A 26,446-nucleotide genomic window follows, 5' to 3' on the forward strand; every position below is an offset into this window, starting at 1 on the left:
AAGCCCTACCCCGAAAATAAGCCCTAGTTAAAAATGCTTGTAAAATCCTATAATCCACTATATTACAGTAGTTTATAATGTACAATGTGTGTGTTTCTGTAATATAATTGCGGGGAAGAGAGCTCCGGCGGGTTGCAGAAGCGCAGAGCCGCGCTATAACAAATGTATTTGGCACAATTATATTACAGAAACACACATTGAACATTATATACTACTGTAATAGAGTGGATTATAGGATTGTACAAGCATTTTAACTCAGTTTACACTGGGGATTCCTGACAGGCAGGGAGGGAGAGGGGGAGAGAAAACAGCACATTACATGGTAAGACCTACCCCGAAAGTAAGCCCTACTGTGTCTTTTGTTGGCATAATTAATATAAGACCCGGGCTTATTTTCAGGGAAACACGGTAGTGGCACTGATGAGCACTGTGATGGGCCACTCACGCTGCTGCACTGATAAGCACTCACTGATGGGCACTGATGAGCACTGTAGTGGCATCGTAAGGCACTGATGTACACTGTAGTGGTATTATAGGGCACTGATGTGGCACGTATGAGCACTGTGATGGCACTGATGAGCACGGTGGGCACTCCAAATCCAACACACTCTTGCTGCTACACTGATAAGCATTCACTGATGAGCACTGTAGTGGCACTTTGATGGCACTGATGTGGTATCGATGAGCACTGTGATGCCACTGATGAGCCCTGTGGTACTCCAAATCCAGCCCACTCACGCTGATGTACTGATGGTACTGTTGTGGCACTGATGAGCACTTTATTAGCACTGTAGGGCAGTGGTTCTCAACTTCAGTCCTCAAGTACCTCCAATGAGCCAAGTTTTGGGAATTTTCCTTAAAATAAAATGTCTCTTATCAATACCATGTCATTGATATTGATTTAAAGCAGCTGTACAAAGTAAAGGAAAACCTGAAAACATGGCCTGTTTGGGGTACTTGAGGACTGAGGTTGAGAACCACTGCTGTAGGGCACTGTAGGGGCACCATAAGGCATAGATGTTGCACTGTAGGATACTGGGGGTACTGAATGTGGCACTAATGTGGTATGTGATGACATTAATGTGGCACTTTGATGGCACTGATGAGCACTGTGGGCACTCCGAATCCAGCCCACTCTTCCTGCTGCACTGATGGCACTGTAGTGGCACCGTAGGGCACTGATAAGCACTGCAGTGGCATTATAGGGCACTGATGAGCACTCCAAATCCAGCCCACTCATGCTGCTGCACTGTCTGTGCTGTATGGGTGTGTGAGGAGAGGAGAGAGCTGAACCGGACAAGACACTGGTTTGTTGACAAAGCGATCACGTGGTAAAGGACCGAAGTGATTGACTCTTTACTGTGATCCGTGATCTGCTGGATCTTGCGGACCCAGGGGGTGCACGAGAAGCAGATGCACAGGAGGATGTCAAAAGATGCCCTCCCAGAACCAGCCGGCTGCGCTGTAGGCACATTGGACAATTTTGAACAATTTCATGCTCCCAACTTTGTGGGAACAGTTTGGGGACGGCCCCTTCCTGTTCCATTATGACTGCGCACCAGTGCACAAAGCAAGGCCTATATTCATGTTCCATATTCATGCTGTATACAAATAATTTTTCTTTTTGTACTGTGTAGAGGCATTAAAGTGGTAGTAAACCGCTGGCTTTTGTTTTTGTTTGTTTTTTAAACCTGCAAGGCAAAGTTATAGGCCCGGATTCAGATACGCGTTACGACAGCGTATCTCCAAATACGCCGTCGTAACTCTGAGTTGCGGGGTCGTATCTATGCGACTGATTCATAGAATCAGTTACGCATAGATTTCCCTAAGATCCGACCAGCGTAAGTGTCTTACACCGTCGTATCTTAGGCTGCATATTTACGCTGGCCACTAGGTGGCGCTTCCGTATATTTACGCGAGGAATATGCAAATTAGGTAGATACGCCGATTCAGAAACGTACGTCCGCCCGGCGCATTTTTTTACGTCGTTTACGTTAGGCTTTTTCCGGCGTAAAGTTACCCCTGCTATATAAGGGGTATCCTATGTTAAGTATGGACGTCGTTCCCGCGTCAAATTTTGAAAATTTGACGTCGTTTGCGTAAGTCGTTCGCGAATAGGGCTGTACGTAAGTTACGTTCACGTCTAAAGCATTGACGATTTGCGGCGTAATTTTGAGCATGCGCACTGGGATTCTTTCACAAACGGCGCATGCGCCGTTTGTAAAAAACGTCAAATACGCGGGGTCACACTAAATTTAAGTAAAACACGCCCACATCAGCCACATTTGAATTAGGCGGGCTTACGCTGGACCACATACGTTACGCCGCAGTAACATAGGGCGCAAGTTCTTTCTGAATACGGAACTTGTGCCCTAATTTACGGCGGCGTAACGTATCTGAGATACGTTACTAGGGTGACCACGTGTCCCGGACTGCCCGGGATTATCCCGTAATTTTTTTTTTTGTCCCTTGTCCCGGTTGCCTTCATTCCGGGACAATACAATGTCCCGGAATCCAATAAGTACTGCCTGCCATAGTGCCACTGTAACAAAAGAAGGCTAAACTCACTGGTTGCTAGGGCCGCCCCCCGCTTGGCGTGTAGCAACCAGTGACGTCACATTTTGCCCGCACTGAGCTCTCCAAGACTCCGACTCGACTCCACCCACCAACCTCCTCCTCCTCTCCTCCTCCTCTGGCCGCGGCAGAAGCAGCAGAGAGAGCAGCCAGCGGCATCGCAGTCACACTCACGGCAGGTCAGACCGAGTACTCTGACCTCCTCCACTGCTCCAGCCCACTGCTCAGTGACCTCCACAGCTCGGCTCAGGTGTCCCCCCACCTCCCGGTCCGTCCTGACCTCCCGCTGCCCGCAGTGCATTTCAGGCACCATCAAATCAGCCCGGGCCGTGACATTCACCGACCTCCTCCAGTCCACGCAGGCCCCTCCTCCTCCCACCCGAGCGGCCCGACTGCCTCCTGTCCTGTCTGAACCAGGAAAGAAGACCGGCGCTGGCTGAAGACTGCCCCTGCACCACCAGACAGAGAGTCAGACTCCATATTAAAAGGTGAGCAAAGCAAATGGAACAGCATATGATCAGGTGACCAAAAGTGGCAATGAATTGACACTGACTGGCAGCAATTGATGGGCACACTGGCAGGATTTGTTGGGCACAGTAGCGGCAATTAATCAGCACACTGGCAACATCTGATGGGCACAGTAGCGGCAATTGATGGGCACACAAGCAGCATCTGATTGGGCACAGTAGCAACAATTCATGGGCACACTGGCATTTGATGGGGCACAGTAGTGGCAATTGATGGGCACACTGGCAGCATCTGATGGGCACAGTAGCGGCAATTGATGGGCATACTGGCAGCATCTGATGGGGCACAGTAGCGGCAATTGACAGACACACTGGCAGCATCTAATGGGGCACAGTACTGGCAATTGATGGGTACACTGGCAGCATCTGATGGGGCACAGTAGTGGCAATTGATGGGCACACTGGCAGCATCTGATGGGGCACAGTAGCAACAATTGATAGGCACACTGTTAGCATTTGATGGGGCACAGTAGTGGCAATTAATCGGCACACTGGCAGCATCTGATGGGCACAGTAGCGGCAATTGGTGGGCACACCGACCTCCTCCAGTCCAGGCAGGCTCCTCCTCCTCCTTGCCGAGTGGCCCGACTGCCTCCTGTCCTGTTTGAACCAGGAAAGAAGACCGGCGCTGGCTGAAGACTGCCCCTGCCCCACCAGACCAGAGTCACCAGACAGAGTCAGACTTCATAATAAAAGGTGAGCAAAGCAACAATTGATGGGCACAGTAGTAGCAATTGATGGGCACACTGGCAGCATCTGATGGGGCACAGTAGCGACAATTGATGGGCACACTGGCAGCATCTGATGGGGCACAGTAGCGGCAATTGATGGGCACACTGGCAGCATCTGATGGGGCACAGTAGCGGCAATTGATGGGCACACTGGCAGCATCTGATGGGGCACAGTAGCAGCAATTAATCGGCACACTGGCAGCATCTGATAGGCACAGTACGGGCAATTGATGGGCACACTGGCAGCATTTGTTGGGGGACAGTAGCGGCAATTGATGGGCACACTGGCAGCATCTGATGGGGCACAGTAGCAACAATTGATGGGCACACTGGCAGCATTTGATGGGGCACAGTAGTGGCAATTGATGGGCACATTGGCAGCATCTGATTGGGCACAGTACGGGCAATTGATGGGCACACTGGCAGCATTTGTTGGGGGACAGTAGCGGCAATTGATGGGCACACTGGCAGCATCTGATGGGGCACAGTAGCAACAATTGATGGGCACACTGGCAGCATTTGTTGGGGGACAGTAGCGGCAATTGATGGGCACACTGGCAGCATCTGATGGGGCACAGTAGCAACAATTGATGGGCACACTGGCAGCATTTGATGGGGCACAGTAGTGGCAATTGATGGGCACATTGGCAGCATCTGATTGGGCACAGTAGCGGCAATTGATGGGCACACTGGCAGCATCTGATGGGGCACAGTAGCGTCAATTGATGGGCACACTGGCAGCAGGGGGGGGACGAGTGTCCATGAATGGCAGTTTGGAAATGTGGTCACCCTAACCACGACACGCTTTGTGCAACATATTGTTGTTCTTCTTGATGCCTAGATTTTTTCCCAAAAATCTACTTTTTTGGGGGGGGGGGGGGGGGGTGTCCCTGAATGGCAGTTTGGAGATGTGGTCACCCTATACGTTACGCCCGCCGAGAGATACACCAAATGTATCTGAATCCGGGCCATAGTGTGCTACTAAGTATCACATACTTACTACAGGCTTGCCTATAGGTAAAAATCACTCATGGGAGTTTACTCTCACTTTAACAAGCTCAGCTGGAGCAGGTTGAGTACTCTGGGCTCTATAAAACTCCCAGGCTGCTTTGGGAGGGGTGCTTCACCCTAGACCAGATGGCCTAGTGCTTGTATGGAGAGATAAGGCTGGTCACACATTATACTTGTTTAATCTTCCATTAGGTTTACCAAAACCATATAATATGAGGTCAAACCTAAACCCTTTCAATTTATATGCAATCAGGCAGGCCCTTGTACTACATAGTTGAAGGTAAATCTATAGGAAAGTTGTATAATGTATGGCCAGCTTAAGTCTGTGTGACTATGGACTAGGCTTTGTGTGGCAGTCAGGTACCTGGCCAGCAGTAGACTGCACCAGGACCAGTTATTAGGTCAGGGCCGGTGTTCTGTCGAGAAGTGCCCCCCCATCGAATAGTATGCATGCCCAGGACAAAGCTGCACGCCAGCTGAGTTGCCGATCAGCTGGAGTGATATGACCAGGGCATAAGCACACATCGTAGATGGAAGATACCAATTCACAGGCACAATTGAAACCTATACAAAAAGCGGGGGGAGACCGCAGTTCTCACATTGTGCCTCGCTGTTGCGGGCGGCTTTGAAGTGTGCTGATGGTCCGATTTTGTCTGCGTTGCAGGGAGGGTTTACTGTGTTGAATGGCCTGTTATGCCTGTGGGAAAGGGCGGGTTGCAACACAGACAAAGGCAGCCCTTCAACACAGCCACACAGGGCCGCCATCAGGGGGTACAGGCAGTACACCTGTAAGGGGCCCGGAGGTCCCCAGGGGCCCGGATGGCAACCCCCTTAAAAAAAAGGGGGTCCGGAGGTCCACAAGGGCCCCAGATGGCAACCCCCTATTTTTTTATTTATTTTTTATAAAAAAATATATAATTTTTTTTTTATATATTTTTATTTTATTTTTTATTAATGGATCAATCATTTTTTTTTTAAAGGTCCGGAGGTCCCCAAGGCCCCGGAGGCTCCCAGGGCCCTTGATGGCAACCCCCCCCCTTTTTTTTTATTTATTTTTTATTAAAAAAAATTTTTATATATTTTTATTTTTTATTAAAGGGCCAAATTTTTTTTCAGGGTCCGGAGGTCCCCAGGGGCCCGGAGATCCCCAGGGCCCCCGGATGACAACTCAATTTTTTTTATAAAAATTATATATATATTTTTTTATTATTATTTTTTATATATATATATATTATATTATATTATTTAAAAAAAATATATATTTGTTTTTTTTATTTTTATTAAAGGGCCCAGAGGTCCCCAAGGCCCCGGATGGCTACCCCCTTTTTCTATTACATATATTTCTTTATTTCTTCTTTTTTTTGTAAAGGGCCCCCCCCCCCGCTTCTCAATTCGCGACAGCACCCCCGCTTCTCAATTACAGGCGGCAGCACCCCCCCCCCCCCGGTTCTCTGCTCCAGGGGGCCCATGCCTGAAGCTGTGTAAGGGGCCCCATGATTTCTGATGGCGGCCCTGCAGCCACATGCCACCCTCCAGCAGCAATGCACAATCTGAGATCTACAGTCTCCCCCCACTGTTTATATATATTTAAATTGTGCCTGTGAAATGGTATCTCCCATCGAGAGATACATCCTATGATGTGCGCATGCGCCATGGTTACGTCAGCCCAGCTGATCGGCAAATCAGCTGTTGCGCTATGTTGAAAGGCGCATGCCGGTGCACTATTCCATGGGGGGACATTTCTCAACAGAACACCGGTACAATTTGCAGGAGGGAGGGGGCGCAGGTGAAGTGACCGAAGTGTGTTTCACAGTAAACACTTGCCGGCGTCACTAATAGCTTTGCCTGTACTGTAGTAGTTTGTACCTGTTTCTGTAACGATGTGCCGAGTGCGCTCCTGCACCCGGCACAAGTCTAGACAGTGACCGACCACACCATCCCTTCCCTGTCAGTGCTTCACTCCCCTATGAAGATGCTTTTGTAGTCCCGTCCCGGCGGCATTACGTCACTTACAGCCGGAGATGGGCCATAGACCTTGTCCCAGCAATAAGTTGGGTTCCTGTGTTTTTAGTTAGACGCTCAATGTGGCAAGGGTTTATTTTACTGTTTTGGTACCTGCACCTTATGAACGGAAAATGTGTAAATAAACCACACTTGTGTTTCAAGAAGATGCGGCTATCTTGTTGTGCCTTTTCACTGTGTCACAAATCATCCATCACGCACAATCCGCTACTGAGCTAATTCCTCACAATAAGAAAGCTTTAAGCATTACCTGAAAAAGTTCTATTTGTCTTTGTTCTTAAAGAGGAAGTAAACTCTGACCCTCTGAAGCTACATTTCAAAGAAGGAAGTATAGTATAGTGTTACTAGGAGTCAGCCTGTCAGTGCTCAGACCATACACCGCACACTGCATTAAATTGGTCTGCATGGCTGTTATCCCAGAGGGAAGCATCTTCTAAAGATGATGCACAAGAAAGCCTGCAAACAGTTTGCTGAAGACAAGCAGACTGAGTACATGGATTACTGAAACCATGTCCTGTGGTCTGATGAGACCAAGATAAACATATTTGGTTTAGATGGTGTCAAGGGTGCATGGGGGCAACGAGGTGAGGAGTACAAAGACAAGTGTGTCTTGCCTACATTCAAGCATGGTGGTGGGAGTGTTAAGGGACTGTGGAGCTACAGTTCATTGAACCATGAATGCCAACATGTACTGTGACATACTGAAGGCAAGCATGATCCCCTCCCTTTGGAGACTGGGCCGCAGGGCAGTATTCCAACATGATAAAGACCCCAAACACTCCTCCAAGATGACCACGGCCTTGCTAAAGAAGCTGTGAGTAAAGGTGATGGACTAGCCAAGAATGTCTCCAAACCTAAACCCTATTGAGCATCTGTGGGACATCCTCAAACATCAGGTAGAGGAGTGCAAGGTTTTTAACATCCACCAGCTCCGTGATGTCGTCATAGAGGAGTGGAAGAGGACTCCAGTGGCAACCTGGGAAGCTCTGGTGAACTCCATGCCCAAGAGGGTTAAGGCAGTGCTGGAAAATAACGGTGGCCACACAAAATATTGACACTTTGGGCCCAATCTGGACATTTTCACTTAAGGGTGTACTCACTTTTGTTGCCAGCAGTTTAGACATTAATGTGTGTTAAGTTATTTTGAGCGGACAGCAAATATACACTGTTATACAAGCTGTACACTCACTACATTACATTGTAGCAAAATGTCATGTCTTCAGTGTTGTCACGTGAAAAGATATAATAAAATATTTACAAAATTGTGAGGGGTGTACTCACTTTTTTTTATACTTTCAATTTTTATTATTTTTGACAAAATACATTCCAAAATAGATGAATACAATTAATTGGTATTGCTTATCATATTGCATAGAACAGATAATAACAAAAATTGAGGAATGAATAATCAGAAGTAATAATAACTTAAAGGTACAATATCTGAAGTTTGAAATCCTGCAACCGCCCACCCCAAGTGGGATCATAATGTAGGCGGGAGCTGGTCATCAAATACTCCAATTTTTTAGGAATAAAAAGAAGAGGGGTCTATAAGAAATTCAATATCTTGGTGTATTATATATCGCTATTCTTTAACTACTTGCCGACCAGCCGCCGTCATTCTACGGCGGCAGGTCGGCTCTCCTGGCGAGAGCCCGTAGCTCTACGTCGGCTCTTTTAGCGGCCACTAGGGTTGCGTGCGCGCCGCCCGCTCGTCCGTGACTCCCGTGTGGGTGCGATCGCCGCCAGGCACCCGCAATTGCTCATTACAGAGCGGGGACCGGGAGCTGTGTGTGTAAACACACAGCTCCCGGTCCTGTCAGGGGGGGGAAATGCTGATCCCCTGTTAATACAATGTATGAACAGAAGATCATTGATTTCCCCTAGTGAGGCCACTCCCCCCCCCCAACGGTTAGAACACACCCAGGGAACATACTTAACCCCTTTCCCGCCCCCTAGTGTTAACCACTTCACTGCCAGTGGCATTTTTATAGTAATCCAATACATTTTTATAGCACTGATCGCTATAAAAATGCCAATGGTCCCAAAAATGTGTCAAAAGTGTCCGAAGTGTCCGCCATAATGTCGCAGTACCGGAAAAAAAATTGTAAACGCTATAACTTTTGCGCAAACCAATCAATAAACGCTTATTGCGATATTTTTTTTTTACGAAAAATATGTAGAAGAATACGTATTGTCCTAAACTGAGAATTTTTTTTTTTTTTTTATATTTTTGGGGGATATTTATTATGGTAAAAAGTAAAAAATATTAATCTTTTTCAAAATTGTCGCTCTATTTTTGTTTATAGCGCAAAAAATAAAAACCGCAGAGGTGATCAAATACCACCAAAAGAAAGCTCTATTTGTGGGAAAAAAAGGACGCCAATTTTGTTTGGGAGCCACGTCGCACGACCGCGCAATTGTCAGTTAAAACGACGCAGTCCCGAATCGCAAAAAGTGCTCTGGTCTTTGGGCAGAAATATGGTCCGGGGGTTAAGTGGTTAAGTAATTGGAGGCTCTCAGGTTGTTTATCCAAACTTGCCAATTTTTTTTTTTTAAATAGTGATAGAGACATATTTGAATGCTAACATCAATTGGTATTGGGCCTGAGTGTTTGGTCTTATAATGGCATTTCACAAGTTAGGAGCTTCTGTGCATTTCCACATGTTGGCAATGGTAAGTCTTGCTGCTATTAGGATATGTGATACTATTATAATATAGCAATGTGGGTATATATTTAGATTTAATCCTGATAATGCTGTTACTGGTGTCAGTTTTGTCAAATTACCTGTAATGCCCCATACACATTTCTCGGGGGAAAAACAGAGAACCTGCTCGGTAACTTTCCTCGTGTACACACCAGAGGTTTTCCCATTGGGAAAACTGCGGTGAGAGCTTTGGCCGGGAATCCCGGCCGTGTGTATGCTCCACCGCAGTGTTTCCCATAGGGAAACTGCCCGGAAAAAGATGTTCTCTTTTTTTCCCGCCGCGATTCGCGGCAGTTTTCCTGACGGGAAAACTGCAATTTAGTATACACACGACTGTTTTTCCTGGCGAAAAAAACGTCATGGCAGTTTTTCTGCCGGGAAAACCCGTCGTGTGTACGAGGCATAAGCTCTGCAATAAAGGAGAAAACTGAGTTCCAAAAACTTGAAAGGTTCTTGCATGACCAAAGAATATGGTATCGGTTTCCCACTAATCCGTCACACCTCCAGCAGATGGGAGAGGTGGAAGGGAATATTTTGGACAATCTATAAGGTGTCAGGTACCATCTGTTAAGATTTTTTTGTTAATTATTCCAATGTTCTACACATGAGGATGCTTTACTAGTGACCAATAGGGCTTTATGCCATGTTCCCATGTAAAGTCTTGTGAAAAGTCCTTTTCCCATGTTGGGATTTTTTTCTTCTGGGGAAGAAGGGGTGAGAAGGTTGTAGAATAGCCTAATTCTTCTTACTTTCTGAAATTTGTGGTGTGTGAAATATTGCCATATTTCTGTTAGGATAGCAATATTGGGGTAGATTCAAGAAACAATTGCGCCTGTGTAACCATAGGTTACACAGCGCAATTGCTTACTTGCCCCGGTGTAACGAGTGCTCCTGATTCAGGAACCTCGTTACGACGACTGCAGCCTAAGATCTGCGCGGCATAAGGCTCTTATGCCTGCATATCTTAGGCTGCATTCTTGCGATGGCCGCTAGGTGGCGTTCCCGTTGTGCTCAGTGTATAGTATGCAAATTGCATACTAACACTGATTCACAACGTTGCGCGAGCCCTGCGTACGCAATTTACGTCGTTTACGTACGGCGGTTTTCGCGCAAGGCTGCCCCTGCTATTAGCAGGGGCAGCCCATGTTACGTATACCCGTCGTTCCCGCGTTGCGAAATTTGAATTTTACGTAGTTTGCGTAAGTGATTCGTGAATGGCGCTGGACGCCATTCACGTTCACTTTGAAGCAAATTACGTCCTTGCGACGTCATTTGCCACAATGCACGTCGGGAAAGTTTCCCGACGGAGCATGCGCTCTACGATCGGCGCGGGAACGCGCCTAATTTAAATGATTCCCGCCCCCTACGGGATCATTTAAATTGCGTGCTCTTGCGCCGGGCATTTTGCCGGCGCGCCCGCGCAATTTACGGAGCTTCTGCTCCGTGAATCGAGGGCAGCGCAAAAAAAAATGAGGGGGCGCAGGGCAAAATCGTTGCCCTGCGCCTCCGTAATAAATGCGCAAATCTCTTTGAATCCGGCCCACTGTCAGTAAGGTTTATATTTTTTAGATATGTGAATTTGCTGAATTTTCCTTCCACTATGTTCTACTAGTGTGCTGGTACGCAATTATAAGTTTGGAAGCCTTGTTTGGTCCATTCTTTTGTTGATTGACGTATTTTACAGTAGTCTATTATTCTTGTGGGAAATTTTACCGAACAAGTTTCCCTTTTTGGTTTTAGATTGTTTCTAAGCTATTAAAGTTGATTTAATAGAAAGGAGGTTTGGAACAATTATTGTTTGGGTTATTACATGCTTTGCCATAGAAAGGGCGAATAGGTCATGACCTATAGTAATTTCCTTTTCGATATTCAACCATAGTTTATCATTAGGAGAGGTAAACCAATATTTCATTTGCTGTAATAAAGAAGCATATTGATAGTTTCTAATGTCTGGCAGTCCCATTCCTCCTAGGTCTTTGTTGGCAATTAGTATTGAGAATGCTACTCTTGTTTTTTTCCCATTCCATATGTAATTTTTTAATTTAGTGTTCATTTGTTTAAAGACTTTGGAGGGTAACAGAATTGGAAGAGAGTGGAAGTAATATATAGCCAGATTCAGAGAGAGTTACGCCGACGTATCAGTAGATACGCCGTTGTAACTCTGAATCTGCGCCGTCCTAAATTTAAGTGTATTCTCAAATTGAGATACACTTAAATTTAGCTAAGATACGACCTCGGGCGCCGTCGTATCTTACTTGCCTATTAAGGCCGGCCGATAGGGGCGTGTATGCCGATTTACGCCTAGAATGCGTAAATTAGCGAGATACGCCTATTCACGAACGTAAGCCCGGCCATCGCAGTAAAGATATGCCGTTTACGTAAGCCATTTTCAGGCCTAAAGATATTCCACCAAAAAGATGGCGCATCAAATTTTAAAATGTTTACGTTGTTTGCGGAAGTCGTCTGTGAATGGGGCTGGGCGTAATTTACGTTCACGTCGAAACCAATAAGTCTTTGCGGCGTAATTTGGAGCATGCGCACTGGGATATGTCCACAGACGGCAATCATGATGGGTCACGATTCATTAGCATAAAACACGCCCACCTCTTCACAATTTGAATTAGGCGCGCTTAGGCCGGCACATTTACGCCACGCCGCCGTAACTTAGGACGCAAGTGATTTGTGAATACAGCACTTGCCTCTCTAACTTACGGTGGCGTAGCGTATATGAGATATGCTACGCCTGCCTAACGTTAGGCAGGTCTACCTGAATCCAGCTAATAGTATTTTGGGCAATATTTGCATCTTTAATGCAGCTATCTTCCCGACCCATGAAAGTTAAGCTTTTTGGATTTGGTGCAGACCATTATTAGTTTGTTCTAGTAGTTTTGGAAAATTTACATCATATAGTTGGTGAGAAATACAGATATAACTGGGATAATCATTTTTAGGTATAAAACTTGCATATCCTTCTTCCAAAGTTTTTTAGTTTGCACTTTGTGGAGGTTCATGTGTAGGATATAACATTTATTTTGATTAATTTTATAGTAGGACACGTTACTAAGCTGCCCCCTAGGTGGCGTAGCCAATGTTAAGTATGGCCGTCGTTCCCGCGTCGAAATTTGAACATTTTACGTTGTTTGCGTAACTCGTCGGTGAATGGGGCTGGACGTAATTTACGTTCACGTCGAAACCAATGACGTCCTTGCGGCGTACTTTGGAGCAACGCACACTGCCGTTCGGGAAAAACATCAATCACGTTGGGTCACCAATAATTAACATAAAACACGCCCCCTCATCCTCATTTGAATTAGGCGCGCTTACGCCGGCCCCATTTACGCTACGCCGCCGTAAATTAGGAGGCAAGTGCTTTGTGAATACAGCACTTGCCTCTCTGACTTACGGCGGCATAGCGTAAATACGATACGCTGCACCGCCGTAACAATGTGCGGATCTACCTGAACTCGGCCCATACTGTATAATGTATGAGGCAATGGGGAAGCATTCAATAAAAAATATATATAAAATCATGAAAGGACCAGGGCTTTTTTCATCAGAAACTTGGGGGAATGCAGTTCCGGCACCTCCCACTCTGAATGTATGTAATGGCAAGGGGTGCTGGGGGGTCTGTTGATCCTGGCTGCTGGGGATCTATTTTTACCGGAGAGGGTCTATTTTTGCATGGCAGAGGTCTATTATTGTTGCTGGTGGGGGGGATCTTTTAATTCTGGGGGGGCCTTATGTTGCTGGTGGGGATCTACATTTGAGGAAGGGGTCTATTGTTGCTGGCTGTTGGGGGATCTATTGTTGCCAGAGGGTGTCTATTTTAACATGGCAGTCTATTGTTGATGGGGAGGTCTATTGTTGTTGGTTGGGCTTATGTTGCTGGTGGCGTCAATTTCTGCTGGAAAGGATATACTATTGAGGGAGTGGTCTATTGTTGCTGGCTGCTGAAGAGTCTATTAATGATGGGCCGATGTTGGGAAATCTGTTGTTGCTGCTGGGGTCTATTGTTGTTGCTGGGGGGGTCTATCGCTGCTGGGGGAATCAATTGATGTTGGGAAGGGTCTATTGTTGCTGGCTACAGGGGATCTACTTGACTTCTTTTCTTATTATTAACAAATTCCATACAAATTACTCATCACCGCAAATGACACTCGGTCAGGGGCGGACTGACCATTGGGGGCCCCATCAGGGTTGCCAGGCTCAGTAAAACTAGGGACAGTATGTATAAATCTGTGTTTTTTTTTTTTTTACATCTGTCCCTGATATGTCCGAAACTGACATGCTTTTGATGTGAAAATCCAGAGATTTTAGCTGCCCCGCCTCTGCACTGCTTCCTGGCGTGGTGGCCATCTGTAAGCCCGGGGGCCCCATAATCTTCTATTGCCCGGGGGCCCATAATCTTCTATTGCCCGGGGGCCCCATGAGTTGTCAGTCCGCCCCTGCACTTGGTTCTGTATTCTCTAAAAGGGGCAGTACTGGGAGGGGGGTAAGGGTGTAAGGGTGGAATTAAGGGATGTTGCTCAGAGGTTGGTAGGGGGCGAAGTGACTCAGAAGGAGGGAGCTCCTGCACTTATTCTCTGAGAAAAAAAGTCCTGTGAAGGACTAACCATAGAGAGCTGATAAATGGTACTGACAGAGGTGAAAAAGATAATCCCCTTTCTCAAGTCAAGTGCTGCCTCCCGGTCAGTCCAACACATTAAGAAACCTTCTTTTCCAATAGAAATCACTTTCAGAAACACAATCTAAGAATTTACAAATATTGCTAAGTTACTGATTCATAATAATTAGGAAGCAATCCAATAGAAAGCTGATCCATCCATAAAATATGTAGGTGACTGGTTCTCTTTATTATTGGATTGGTCAAGGTTTAACTACATTAACTGAATATGCCGGTATTGGTGGTTGTTGAGCATAATTGGTAGTTTGAGGAACGGGAACACCAGTATTCATAGCAAGGACGACATCATTCTGCATCACGAACACCTGCAGAAGAGAAAATTATAATAAAATAAAGGATATTATTTTTGAGGAAGAAGTGAAAATGTTCTGACCAAGGTTTAATGCTAGAGGGTATAAGGACAGACAGGGCCGCCATCAGGGGGGTACAGGCAGTAGACCTGTAAGGGGCCCGGAGGTCACCAGGGGCCCAGATGGCAACCCCTCTTTTTTTTAATCTTTTTTTTATATTTTTTTATTTCTTTATTTTCTTTTATATATATATATATATATATATATATATATATATATATATATATATATATATATTATATTATATTATTATTATTATTATTAATAAAGGGCCCAGAGGTCCCCACCAGGGCCCCGGATGGCTACCCCCCTTTTTTTATATATATTTTTCTTTATTTCTTCTTTTTTTTTTGTAAAGGCCCCCCTTAAGGCCTGAAGCTGTGTAAGGGGCCTCATAATTCCTGATGGCCTGAGGACAGATTTCTGAGAAATACAAATTATATAAGGAAAGCTCTTAAACATGAACATAACCTACAATACAGAATAACAAACAAGATGAAGCTTCTGTTTGTTTTATTACTAGGTTTTTAGAACAATCCTCTAAGGCAGGGGTCTCCAAACTGCAGCCCGAGGGCCAAGGGTCCTTTGCTAGACTTTATCTGGCCCTATTCCTTCCTATTATCAGATTGGGAACAGCGGCTATTCCTGTACAGTTGTTGCATCCCAATAGACATAAATGGGACTGCCTGTGTGGGGATGCATGGAACACCTGTGCAGGTAAATATGGCCCTCCAAGGGCATACGCTACAGTATGCTACATGCGAACGATGATTTAGTAGCAATTTAGCAGGGATTTTGTAAGTTATGTTGTATTTGTGTGCACTAATAATGATTTTAGTGTATATTTTGTGATAATAGTGATTTGATAAACATTTGCGCAATTATTGCAGGGCCTAAAAAATCAGCATTTTTTTTTATTCTATAGGTCATGTGCTTTCAGAAAATCGATGGTTTGAAGGGTATTTTACAAATTCTGAAAGCCGTAAGGGAAAAATGGTAACCTCCAGTTTTTTAAAGTAAAAAGGGGCAGATCCACAAAGAACTCCCCCCCGGCGCATCGTATCTGAGATACGCTACGCCGCCGTACCTTACCTGGCTTTGGTTCGAATCCATAAAGATTTCGCGCCACAAGTTACGGCGGCGTAGTGTATCTCAAGCGGCGTAACGGCGCGGAATTCCAATTGGGCGGGTAGGGTGCGTGTTTCATTTAGGGGGCGCATGCGCCGTCCCTTAATTTCCCGCTGTGCATTGCGCTAAATAACGTCGCAAGGACGTCATTGGTTTTGACCTGGACGTAAATTACGTCCATCCCGATTCACGAACGACTTACAGTACACAAAAAAAAAAAAAAAACGAAATTATACGTGGGAACGACGGCCATACTTAACATTGAGTACGCCGCCAAACAGCAGCTTTAACTATACGCCGAAAAAAGCCGACTAGAGACGACGTAAAGGAATGCGCCTGCTGCTCGTACGTTCATGGATCGTCGGAAATAGCTAATTTGCATACTAGACGCGGAAAACGAAGGGAACGCCACCCAGCAGACGCCGAAGAATTGCATCTTAGATCCGAAAGCGTACGAAGACGTACGCCTGTCGGATCTAACCCAGATGCCGTCGTATCTTGTTTTGAGGATTCAAACCAAAGATACGACGCAGGAAATTTGAAAGTACGCCGGCGTATCAGTAGATACGCCGGCGTACTCTCTCTGTGGATCTGCCCCATAGTTTTTATTTACTGTTTTGCGCACCTTCAGTTTTCACCATTTCACAAAAGTGTGCAATTGAAAATGTACAAATATTTGTTATTGATTAACTCAATACAGTTTAAAAATTTATATTTAGCAGGAGTTTTGTCAATTCTGCCATGTATGAATCCACTAATAATGATTTTAGCATATTTTTTGCGTCAATATTGTTTTGATAAACATTTGCGCAAATATGGAGGGGGACCTTGCAGATCAGTAGCACCTTCTTTTTTTTATTCTACCCGCCATGTGCTTTTAAAAAAATATATGGTTTGGGGGGAGGGGGTCTTTTACAGACTCTAAAGCTGTAAGTGAAAGTTAAAACCTAGAGATTTTTAGATACATTTTTGCGTAGGTCTGATTTTCACCATTCTGCAAAAATGCGTAATTTAAAATTTACAAATAATATTTATTAACTCAATACAGGTTTAGCTTTTATATTTAGAAGTAATTTAGCAGGGATTTTGTAAAATTTGATGTGTCTGTATCTGCTAATAATAATTTTAGATGTATATGAAAACATATTGGTTTGGTAAACCTTTGCGCAAATATCTTCGGGACTAAAATCAGTAGCATCTTCTTTTTATTCTACTGATCCTATGCTTTCAGAAAATATGGGTTCCTTTCCCTGTCTCAAAAGGTAGATGTCAAGGGTCTGTTATCGCACCAAAGCCCCCAACAGGGCTGTAAAAAAAAAAAAAAATTAATAAATATTTAAAAGGTTAAATTGTAAAAATATTAGAAAACATGAAAGAAAATGTAAACAATAATATTTTTTTTATAAAAATAAAAAACACAGTCCACGCTAGGGGTGTTGAAAATGATCGCCGCATCGATGTATCACGATTATGCCCTTTCCGATTCGGCATCGATGCGGTAGCCAGTGTTAATCGATTATGCATGACGTCATCCCGGCTCCTCCCCCCTCCCCCACACAGCTGTGTCTTTGACCGATCGGCTGGCTGAGCCCGGTGCCATTTCCCCGTCAATGATGTAGCCTCAGCATGCTGCCCCCACCCAGTCTCACCCCCTCTTTAGGACATGTACCCAAGGACAGTGACCCCTCTCATCTCCCCGATTGATGGGCGCAGAGCCGCACGGAACTGCGAGACAGATCCCCTGCTGTCATCACATCCTTGGGAGTGACTGAACAATCAGTATTGCCGAAGTCTCTGGATATCCTGCACTGTGGGGGGTAATGTAGTGTTTCCAGCCTCTCATTATCGCTGTGACAATTTGAGAAAACAGACTGATTTCTCCCGTCCGTAGGACAGGAGAATCAGTCTGTACATTCAGAGGCCGGAGGCAGCAGCTGAGTTGAGTGTCTCTGACACTAATTTCACACACAGCCCGGCAAAGTTCACTCCCCCTCCTAAATGGACGGAACGATGCATTGCATACACCTGCCCCTCCTCCTCCTCTCTCCCACTGTGTCTGCCTGGCCTGCCCACTCCTATCCCGACATCCAGCTGTAAAGGAGAGAGAGGAGAGAGGCAGTGTTGCCGACCGTCCATATTTTTACGGACAGTTCGTAAAAACGTGCACTTTTTCCCCCCGTTCGTAAATGTCCGTGGTTGCGGGAATGTGCCAATAAAAATAGACGAGATCGGTTCCGCTTGGAACTGCGCATGGAGATTAGAGGCAGGGGGCAATTGGAGGCAGGGGGTGATGATGGCTGTGGTGGCACCGCAGAGGGGGATGGAAGCAGGGGACGATGGAGGCAGGGGGTGATTAAAGGCAGGGGGCCTGGGGGAGATTGGAGGCAGAGGGAGATTGTGGCTAAATAATTTGCCCTTTTTATTATATCGAAAATAACAAAAATATGTTTTTTTACCTTAAATCACATTGCTATTTGCCTAGCTCACTTGTTTGTAGCCTAAATACTGAAATTTGCACCTAAAAATGTAATTTAGTAACTTTTGTGAAATGCCAATAAAAACGCGCCAGTAAATTTCGGGTGTCGTGCCAGTAAATTTCAATCTAATAGGTTGGCAACACTGGAGAGAGTAGAGAGAGGAGAGATGAGAGAGGGGAGAGGGGGGGAATGTGCCCGGGAGATATGAAGAACAGCCAGCAGCTACAGATTCCAAGCTGTGTGAACTTCCAGCCTCGTCCCTGAATGAGTGAGCACTGCATTTTTCATTACACATTCATCACTGAACTGTCCCTTTCTCTCCCCTATCTGTCTCCCTCCCCACTCTGTTCTTCCAAGATCAAGTTAGCACCAAGCCACTTATGCAGCCCACATATTGACCGCTTTTTTTTTTTTTTCGTTTGGTCGTTACACTGGAAAAAAAAGAAGATCCAATTCCCCCATCTACACATTCCAGGTGGATGGGGGAATCCTCCAACAGTGGACCAGTGGGTGAACAACCAGGGTTGCTGTCCTTGCACCGCTCTTGACAGCGCTGGTCTCTGTCTCCATGGCAGCAGCAGCGCATTAGAGCCCAGTGCTGGCTACTTGACGCATCATGTCTGCAGTCTCTGATCATCTCTTGTATCATGTCCTTGCCGAATCCGGGTCTACTTGTTTCCACCCTTGTAGAGCTACTATTTCCTTTAGCAGCCCTCAAGAACAAAATCCAATAAACTCAAAATGAAGTGATTGTACGCAGAAGGAACATCCGTGCCTTCAGAGATGAAGCTCTCCACAACTTTCACCCCTAGGGAATGGGGGATAGAATTGTAGAGAGCCTCTACGTCCAAAGAGACCAACCATGACCCTTCGGGGACATTTAGGCCATCAAGAGTTTTCAAAAGATCACTGGTGTCCTGAAGGTATGACACCAGGTTTTGTACGTGCGGCCTAAAGTAGTCGTCCACTAATTGGCTGGCACGTTCCGTTAGCGAGCCATTGCCTGACACAATTGGCCTACCCGGAGGGTTAAAGGCATTCTTGTGTACCTTAGGTAAGGCATATAAAGTTGGTGTGCGTGGGCACACGGTGTTTAAAAATTCCCAAGTGGATTTTGAGATTGTGCCATCATGATAGGCACCCGATATCAAATGTTGGTACCGTGTGACAGTCAAAACCAAACGTCCCTTTTTCCACAGAATAAGGGACCATGTAAATCTGATTGCCAAAAAAAGGATGGAAAGTCCCATTAGTCTTCATATGGGCATTCATCATAACTTTGACAGTTACAAAATGAAATTCTTTGCCTTGGAGCATATTCCTCCGGGGGAAAGAGGCGGTGATGTTGACAGAATATTATACAGCGTGAGGCAAAGTGGATTCATTTATTATCTGCTTTACAGTATCCAGGTTTAAATGAGGCTTTCAGCTTCAAACCTTTTTTATGATTGATTTTCTTATTATTGTTATTTTAATGTTGCTTTTTTAAAAAAAAAAATTCACTTTATTTTCTTTTCTCTTCTTTCTCACTTCAAAATTTAAAGGTAATGCTGCTGTGTATTTATTTATTTTTACCTAAATATTGTGTATTTTCCCCTTCAATATTGACATTATGCACAATTTACAAACCAATAATATCATTAGTATATGGAGTTAACAATTTCCTTTATTTGGCAGCAGGGGGTGCAATTTCTACTTTCAACATGTCTTGTTACAACAACCATAAGAAGTATTGAGTTCATTAATTCAATATAATCCCTTTTTCTGTTTTTTACAGTATAATTCTATTGTTTTATATATTTTTTTTTTCTGATTCGGTAAAGAGCCTATTTTTTCACAAACAGATGTGTTTAGATAAGTTTTGCTCTGTCCCCTAATTAAACCATAAGGACAAAAAGGACCGCGTGCCTGGGATGGATATGGCTGGGTCCTTTCCATGCGAGTGGTCCTATCATATACTCCATAACGTTTGTCCTTGCCGAATCCGGGTCTACTTGTTTCTGCCCTTGTAGAGCTACTATTTCTTTTAGCAGCCCTCAAGTACTTGCCACAAGTGTGGGATTACTTCCCACATCCAACATGGCGGCTCACGCCATCTGACGCACAGCATGGAATCAGCTGGCGATGCAATAGCATTGCGCATGCGCCGCCGGTCTTAAACCTGATTGGCGGTCATTTGTGACAGGAGGAGGAGTGCGAGGATCACGTGGGAGGTCACGTGTCCCCGCTGCGGCGGACGTATTGGCTGACGTCCGCCCGAGTGTGATATATAAAGCGTGTTGGGCACTATCGGTCCAAACTGGAGCAAGCAGCATTTCGCTGCCAGTGTTGAACCCATCCACCTTGCAGTATTCCTAAAGGTATGTTTTGTTTCCCTATTCCCAGGAGTTAACCGCTCCCATTGAATGGATTATTTTCAGTTTTAAAGACAGAGAAAAGGAAATAATATTTTCTGTCTCTTTGTTTTTCTTTTTCATCAGATTGCATTTTTGCCAATTTGCTAGGATTCCTGGACCTCTCTCTCTTGAGGGATATATTTCTTTTCAGAAAGGGATTCCAGAGGCTGTCTTTTTCATTGAAGTATTTTTGCAACAAATCAGGACTTCATTTCTTTTGCTACATGACCTGGCCATTTCGGTTAACCCCATAAGGTACCATTACCATCAATTCCCAGATTTTTCGAGATTTGTTTTACTAAATAAAATCTCTGAACCTTTAACTGCTTTATAACATATACTATTATTGGCTTTTTATTGATTATGGTTTAGGGACAGAGTGTCGCATCGATTGTGAAATTATCCATCAGGCTCGTTTCAAATTAGGATTTTCCTATTTCTTGATTAATCCATGGGAGATAAAATCGATTTTAAAATTGTACATGTTGGGGTAAGTTGTTTGCGCTATTCCCTCTGCCATAATACTTCTAAGTTTGGAATTGTTATATTGTTGTTTATTATATTCATTTTTAATCATGATAACATTTTTAAGCAAGGTAATATGCTGTGTCATATCTATCTGTATCTGATCAACATATCTGTAATTATTACATTGTTCTGTTGACAATCTGTTTTACACTGACTTTTCTTGATACTTTAGAACTAACTGCAAACTCTCGAGGAGGCTCAAATGCGAGCGAAACATGTCGAGTGAACTATAACTGCAACGAGTCGTTTTCACTTTGTTGAAGTTCGTTTATCTTTGAAACTTCAGTTTGTTCTTTTCTAAATATTTTATTCACATTTGTATGTATAAATAAATTTAAAAAAAATTATATTTTTCAAAAAATTGTGTCTTGTTGCACTTTATCAGCACCGTCTTATAGTCCCAGGGTTCCCAGGTACCCATTTCCCTCCTTCTTCTTTTTTTGCATTATATGGTATGAGGTGCTTTTCAATTTGAGTGTCTGCATATTCACAAAATAGTACTATCTCTTGCATCATGTTTGCAGTCTCTGATCATCTCTTGTATCATGTCCGCAGTCTCTGAACATCTCTTTTATCATGTCTACAGTCTCTCACTGTCTCCTGTATCATGTCTGCAGTCTCTCACTGTCTCATGTATCATGTCTGCAGTCTCTCACTGTCTCCTGTATCATGTCTGCAGTCTCTCACTGTCTCCTGTATCATGTCTGCAGTCTCTCACTGTCTCCTGTATCATGTCTGCAGTCTCTCACTGTCTCCTGTATCATGTCTGCAGTCTCTCACTGTCTCCTGTATCATGTCTGCAGTCTCTCACTGTCTCCTGTATCATGTCTGCAGTCTCTCACTGTCTCCTGTATCATGTCTGCAGTCTCTCACCATCATGTCTGCAGTCTCTCAGTATTTATTTATAAAAAAAAAAATTTTGGGGGGGGGAGCCTAGAACTCCTCTAAGTTGTTGTCTGCTGTGTTTAGACTTTGCTGCATGCAGGGAGTGTTGTTTTTTTTTTTTTTTTTAAGAACAGATAAAATAAAATACAAAATCGTTCTCCTGACTGCTGGAATTTTTTTTATGAAAACCGTGCGCAGTAATCTTGATGCATCGCGGAATCGAATTGAATTGAATCGTTGACATGATAATCGTAATCAAATCGTGAGGCCAGTGAAGATGCGCACCTCTAGTCCACGCATCATGAGTGCTGCATATTAGTGCCACTGTCACATGACATAAAAAAAAAGTATCGGTAATTGGTATCTGTACTTTTACTCGGTCTTAAAAAAGTGGTATCGGTGCAACCCTAGTATTAAGTATCCTCATTGGAAGATTTACAACCTAACCTCTCCGATATGACTATTTCTATATTTGTTACAAAAAAAGTAATCTATTTAAAGAGGTGGAGATTGTGGTGTTACCATACATACGTTCCTAGAGCAGGATGACGTCTATACACAATCCTAGTTAAGGCCACAGAGGAGAGCTGGGACAAGGATCTCAAAGCAAAGGGGTTTTCTAAACCTGGTGAATGATAGACTTTGCTGGTCCCCTGACTCAGTGCTTTAAGTGGGCCGGAACGCGGCGGTACTCAGTACCGCCACTTCCAAAAATGGCCCTGGAGAGTACCAGCACCTCTCCGTGCGCCCAGTACGTGGGTTTCCGGTACCGGAACGCAGCGGAGAGCTAGCTACAGCATTGTAGTGGCTGGCCGGCGCTGGGCGAATTACATCGCGCACCATCTCTCTCCTCCATAATGTCATTGGCTGGGCCGGCCATCAGCTAGTGGAGGGGGGCGGGCCGTGTGCAGAGTACGGCTTGAGCCGTACGTGCAGGCACAGGCAGGGAGTTGACCTCACGTTAGGTGATGTCAACTCCTTTCCGCGCGCCTGTGAGGAGCGATTAGTGCGGCGTGGTGAATGTGAGCGGGTGACTGGCCCTCCTAGGAGTCAGGACAGTGCAGCAAAGTGAAAAACACCGGACTTTGCTTTGGATCTGAACTTCTGAAGTACAGAGTACTGGTGAGTGTTTTGTTGCTACCTATGGCTGCTCACAGACTGATATGTATACACTTCTCCTATCAATTTATCATGGCTCGTTTCAGACAGCCATGCAGATTTGCCCTGTTATTTTCCTTTTATGTTTATTTTAAACCGTCTTGAAAAGTAGGAAGATGTTCATTGTATGATTATTGTTGCAAGCTTGCACATGGACTGCTCAGAGTGACTGATGAATAACATCCATTATTCTATCTATTTTCTGTGGTGTCTGTCCCTTGTCATGCTTTGTGCCCATTTTATCTTCTCTTTTTTTAGTTTCTGACATCATCAGCTGATTTATGTAATTTTAGCAGAAAATGCACCAATATATTGCAAACCATAGCTTCTATGGTTTGCAATATATTGGTGCATTTTCTGCTAAAATTACATACACATACACTTCTCCTATCTATTTTCTGTGGTGTCTGTCCCTTGTCATGCTTTGTGCCCATTTTATCTTCTCTTTTTTTAGTTTCTGACATCAGCTGGTTTATGTAATTTTAGCAGCAAAATCAAATGTTAGGTTTCGTCTAAGAGAGGGTTTGTAAAATATATATATTTTCATGTTCAGTATTGGGGGGGGGAGCACCGGCGCCTAATAGAGTACCGGCACCTCTTTTGGCCCACTTAAAGCACTGCCCTGACTTGACATTCTTTTAATAGTAATCTCATACGTCTCCTACCTGGTTGACATTTTGTACTTTTGAGAGAGACCGGCATCCAAAAACAGAGGTGGAAACGGTGACGCAGAAGAGCAGCAAATTTATCACAAGTAGTAGAGAAACAACAGCATAACTACCATTCTGTAAAGACAAAAAATGTTAGTAAGTCAGCAGTTATTTCTTATGGAGATATACTGTGTGTGTGTGTGTGTGTGTGTGTATATATATGTATATATATATATATATACAGTCCTGATCAAAAGTTTAAGACCACTTGAAAAATGGCAAAAAATCATATTTTACATTGTTGGATCTTAACAAGGTTCCAAGTAGAGCTTCAACATGCAACAAGAAGAAATGAGAGTGACACAAAAAATGTTTTGAGCATTCAATTAATTGAAAATAACGAATAAACTGAAACAGGCTGTTTTTCAGCTGATCAAAAGTTTAGGACCACATGCCTTTAAAAGGCCAAATCTGTGCAAAGATGTGGATTCATTGTCATCTTCTGTCAGGTAGTCACACGTTGTGATGGCAAAGGCTGAGCTGGGACGCAGTAAGACAGTGATTTGGAATTTCTTAAATGATCCTGAGGGTTATGGAACAAAAAAGTCAAGTGGAAGACCCAAAAAAATTTCACCAGCACTGAGCCGCAGGATCCAATTGGCTGTCCATCAAGACACTGGACGATCCTCGACCCAAATGAAGGCCCTTACTGGTGCTGACTGCAGCCCCATAACCATCAGGCGGCATCTGAGACTGAAGGGCTTCAAAAACAAAAAACGTATTCAAAAACCTTGTCTTCTTGAACGCCACATAACTGCTCATTTGGACTTTGCAAGAGAGCACCAAACATGGGACATTCAAAGGTGGAAGAAAGTTTTATTCTCTGAAAAAATGTAACCTTGATGGTCCTGATGGTTTCCAACGTTACTGGCATGACAAGCAGATCCCACCTGAGATGTTTTCTACGCGCCACAGTGGAGCATAATGGTCTGGGGTGCTTTTTCCTTCAGTGGAACAATGGAGCTTCAGGAAGTGCAGGGGCGTCAAACGGCCGCTGGCTATGTCCGGATGTTGCAGAGAGCATTCCTCATGACTGAGGGCCCTCATCTGTGTGGTAACGACTGGGTTTTTCAACAGGACAACGCTACAGTACACAATGCCCGCAGGACAAGGGACTTCTTCCAGGAGAATAACATCACTCTTTTGGCCCATCCTGCGTGTTCCCCTGATCTAAATCCAATTGAGAACCTTTGGGGATGGATGGCAAGGAAGTTTACAAAAATGGACAACAGTTCCAGACAGTAGATGGCCTTCGTGCGGCTGTCTTCACCACTTGTTCCCACTCACCTCATGGAAACGCGAGGCATCAAGCATGCCGAAACACATTTTTGAAGTGATCAACAATAACGGCGGAGCTACTCATTACTGAGTTCATGTTTGGAAGTTGGATTTCTGTTTTGGGGGGGTTTAGGTTTTTTTTTGGAGGTGTGGTCCTAAACTTTTGATCAGCTGAAAAACAGCCTGTTTCAGTTTATTCGTTGTTTTCATTAAATTGAATGCTCAAAAAATGTGTTGTGTCACTCTCATTTCTTCTTGTTGCATGTTGAAGCTCTACTTGGAACCTTGTTAAGATCCAACAATGGAAAATATGATTTTTTGCCATTTTTCAAGTGGTCTTAAACTTTTGATCAGGACTGTAATATATATATATATATATATATAGTATAGATTCTTGAAGCACTAAAAGCAGACACTCTAGAGAATAAAATAGTGGTAATAAAAAAAATTTATGTCACGCTATATTAGTGCAGCGGTTTAGGATATGCAAATTTACAATACAAATACACTGAAGTAATTTGTAGAGCACACAAACTCAAATTACTCACATTTTTGTAAAATATTAAAGACGAGGTTGCACAGAGTAAATAGATATCCAACATGTTAAACCTTAAAATTGCATGCACCTCGTAAAATGGTGACAAAAAATCGTTCTCATGAGTGATACCTTTTAACTATGAGAGCCCCCTGATGCTTTGGAAGCTCTCTGCAGACCATGGCTTTTGCTGTAGGATGTGACTAAGAAAAAGTCAGGAAAGACCTACTAGAACAGCTGAACTTTATTTGGGGTTAATCAGAGGCACTCTAAATGATGGCAGGTGTGTACTGACTCCTGTTTAACATTAGTTTGAATGTGATTGCTTAATTCTGAACACAGCTACATCCCCAGTTATAAGAGGGTGCACTTATGCAACCACATTATTTTATTTTTTAATTTTAAAATCACATTAAAGATGAAAGTTCCGAAATGATTTATCTTTGTCTCATTTTTTTACATCACAGAAACCTGCCATTTTAACAGGGGTGTGTATCCACTGTTATATCCTTTTTTATAAGTGATCACATCCACTGTGTTCTCAGTGGCATAAGAGCTGGGGGAGGAGATACAGCAGTACACTGAGCTTCCTAGTAAATGGCTGTGCAGCAGGGGTGGGTCAGGACAAGTCCGATCATTGGAGGAGAGCAGGCTGAGTTCCCAGCACAGCTAGAGAACTGACCACAGTGTGTTCTTCTGCTTAGTGTTGTCAGTTTTTAATAGGAAAACAGAGAGACTAACAGGAAC

General features: G+C 44.2%; 1 protein-coding gene across 1 annotated transcript in view; it reads right to left on the bottom strand.

The window, feature by feature from the left end:
* Positions 1-14,072: 14,072 nt before the first annotated feature.
* LOC120909307 (membrane-spanning 4-domains subfamily A member 4A-like) overlaps positions 14,073-26,446 on the bottom strand; it is a 44,322-nt gene continuing 31,948 nt past the window's right edge. Inside the window, exons 6-7 of the mRNA XM_040321055.1 lie at positions 23,842-23,961; positions 14,073-14,559 (exon numbers count right to left, since the gene is read on the bottom strand). Of these exons, the coding sequence (XP_040176989.1) occupies positions 14,437-14,559; positions 23,842-23,961 (243 nt within the window). The 3' untranslated portion in view covers positions 14,073-14,436. The remainder of the gene's footprint in view (positions 14,560-23,841; positions 23,962-26,446) is intronic.

The sequence above is a fragment of the Rana temporaria genome, chromosome 8 (assembly GCF_905171775.1).
Source record: "Rana temporaria chromosome 8, aRanTem1.1, whole genome shotgun sequence".
NCBI classification, from domain to species: domain Eukaryota; kingdom Metazoa; phylum Chordata; class Amphibia; order Anura; family Ranidae; genus Rana; species Rana temporaria.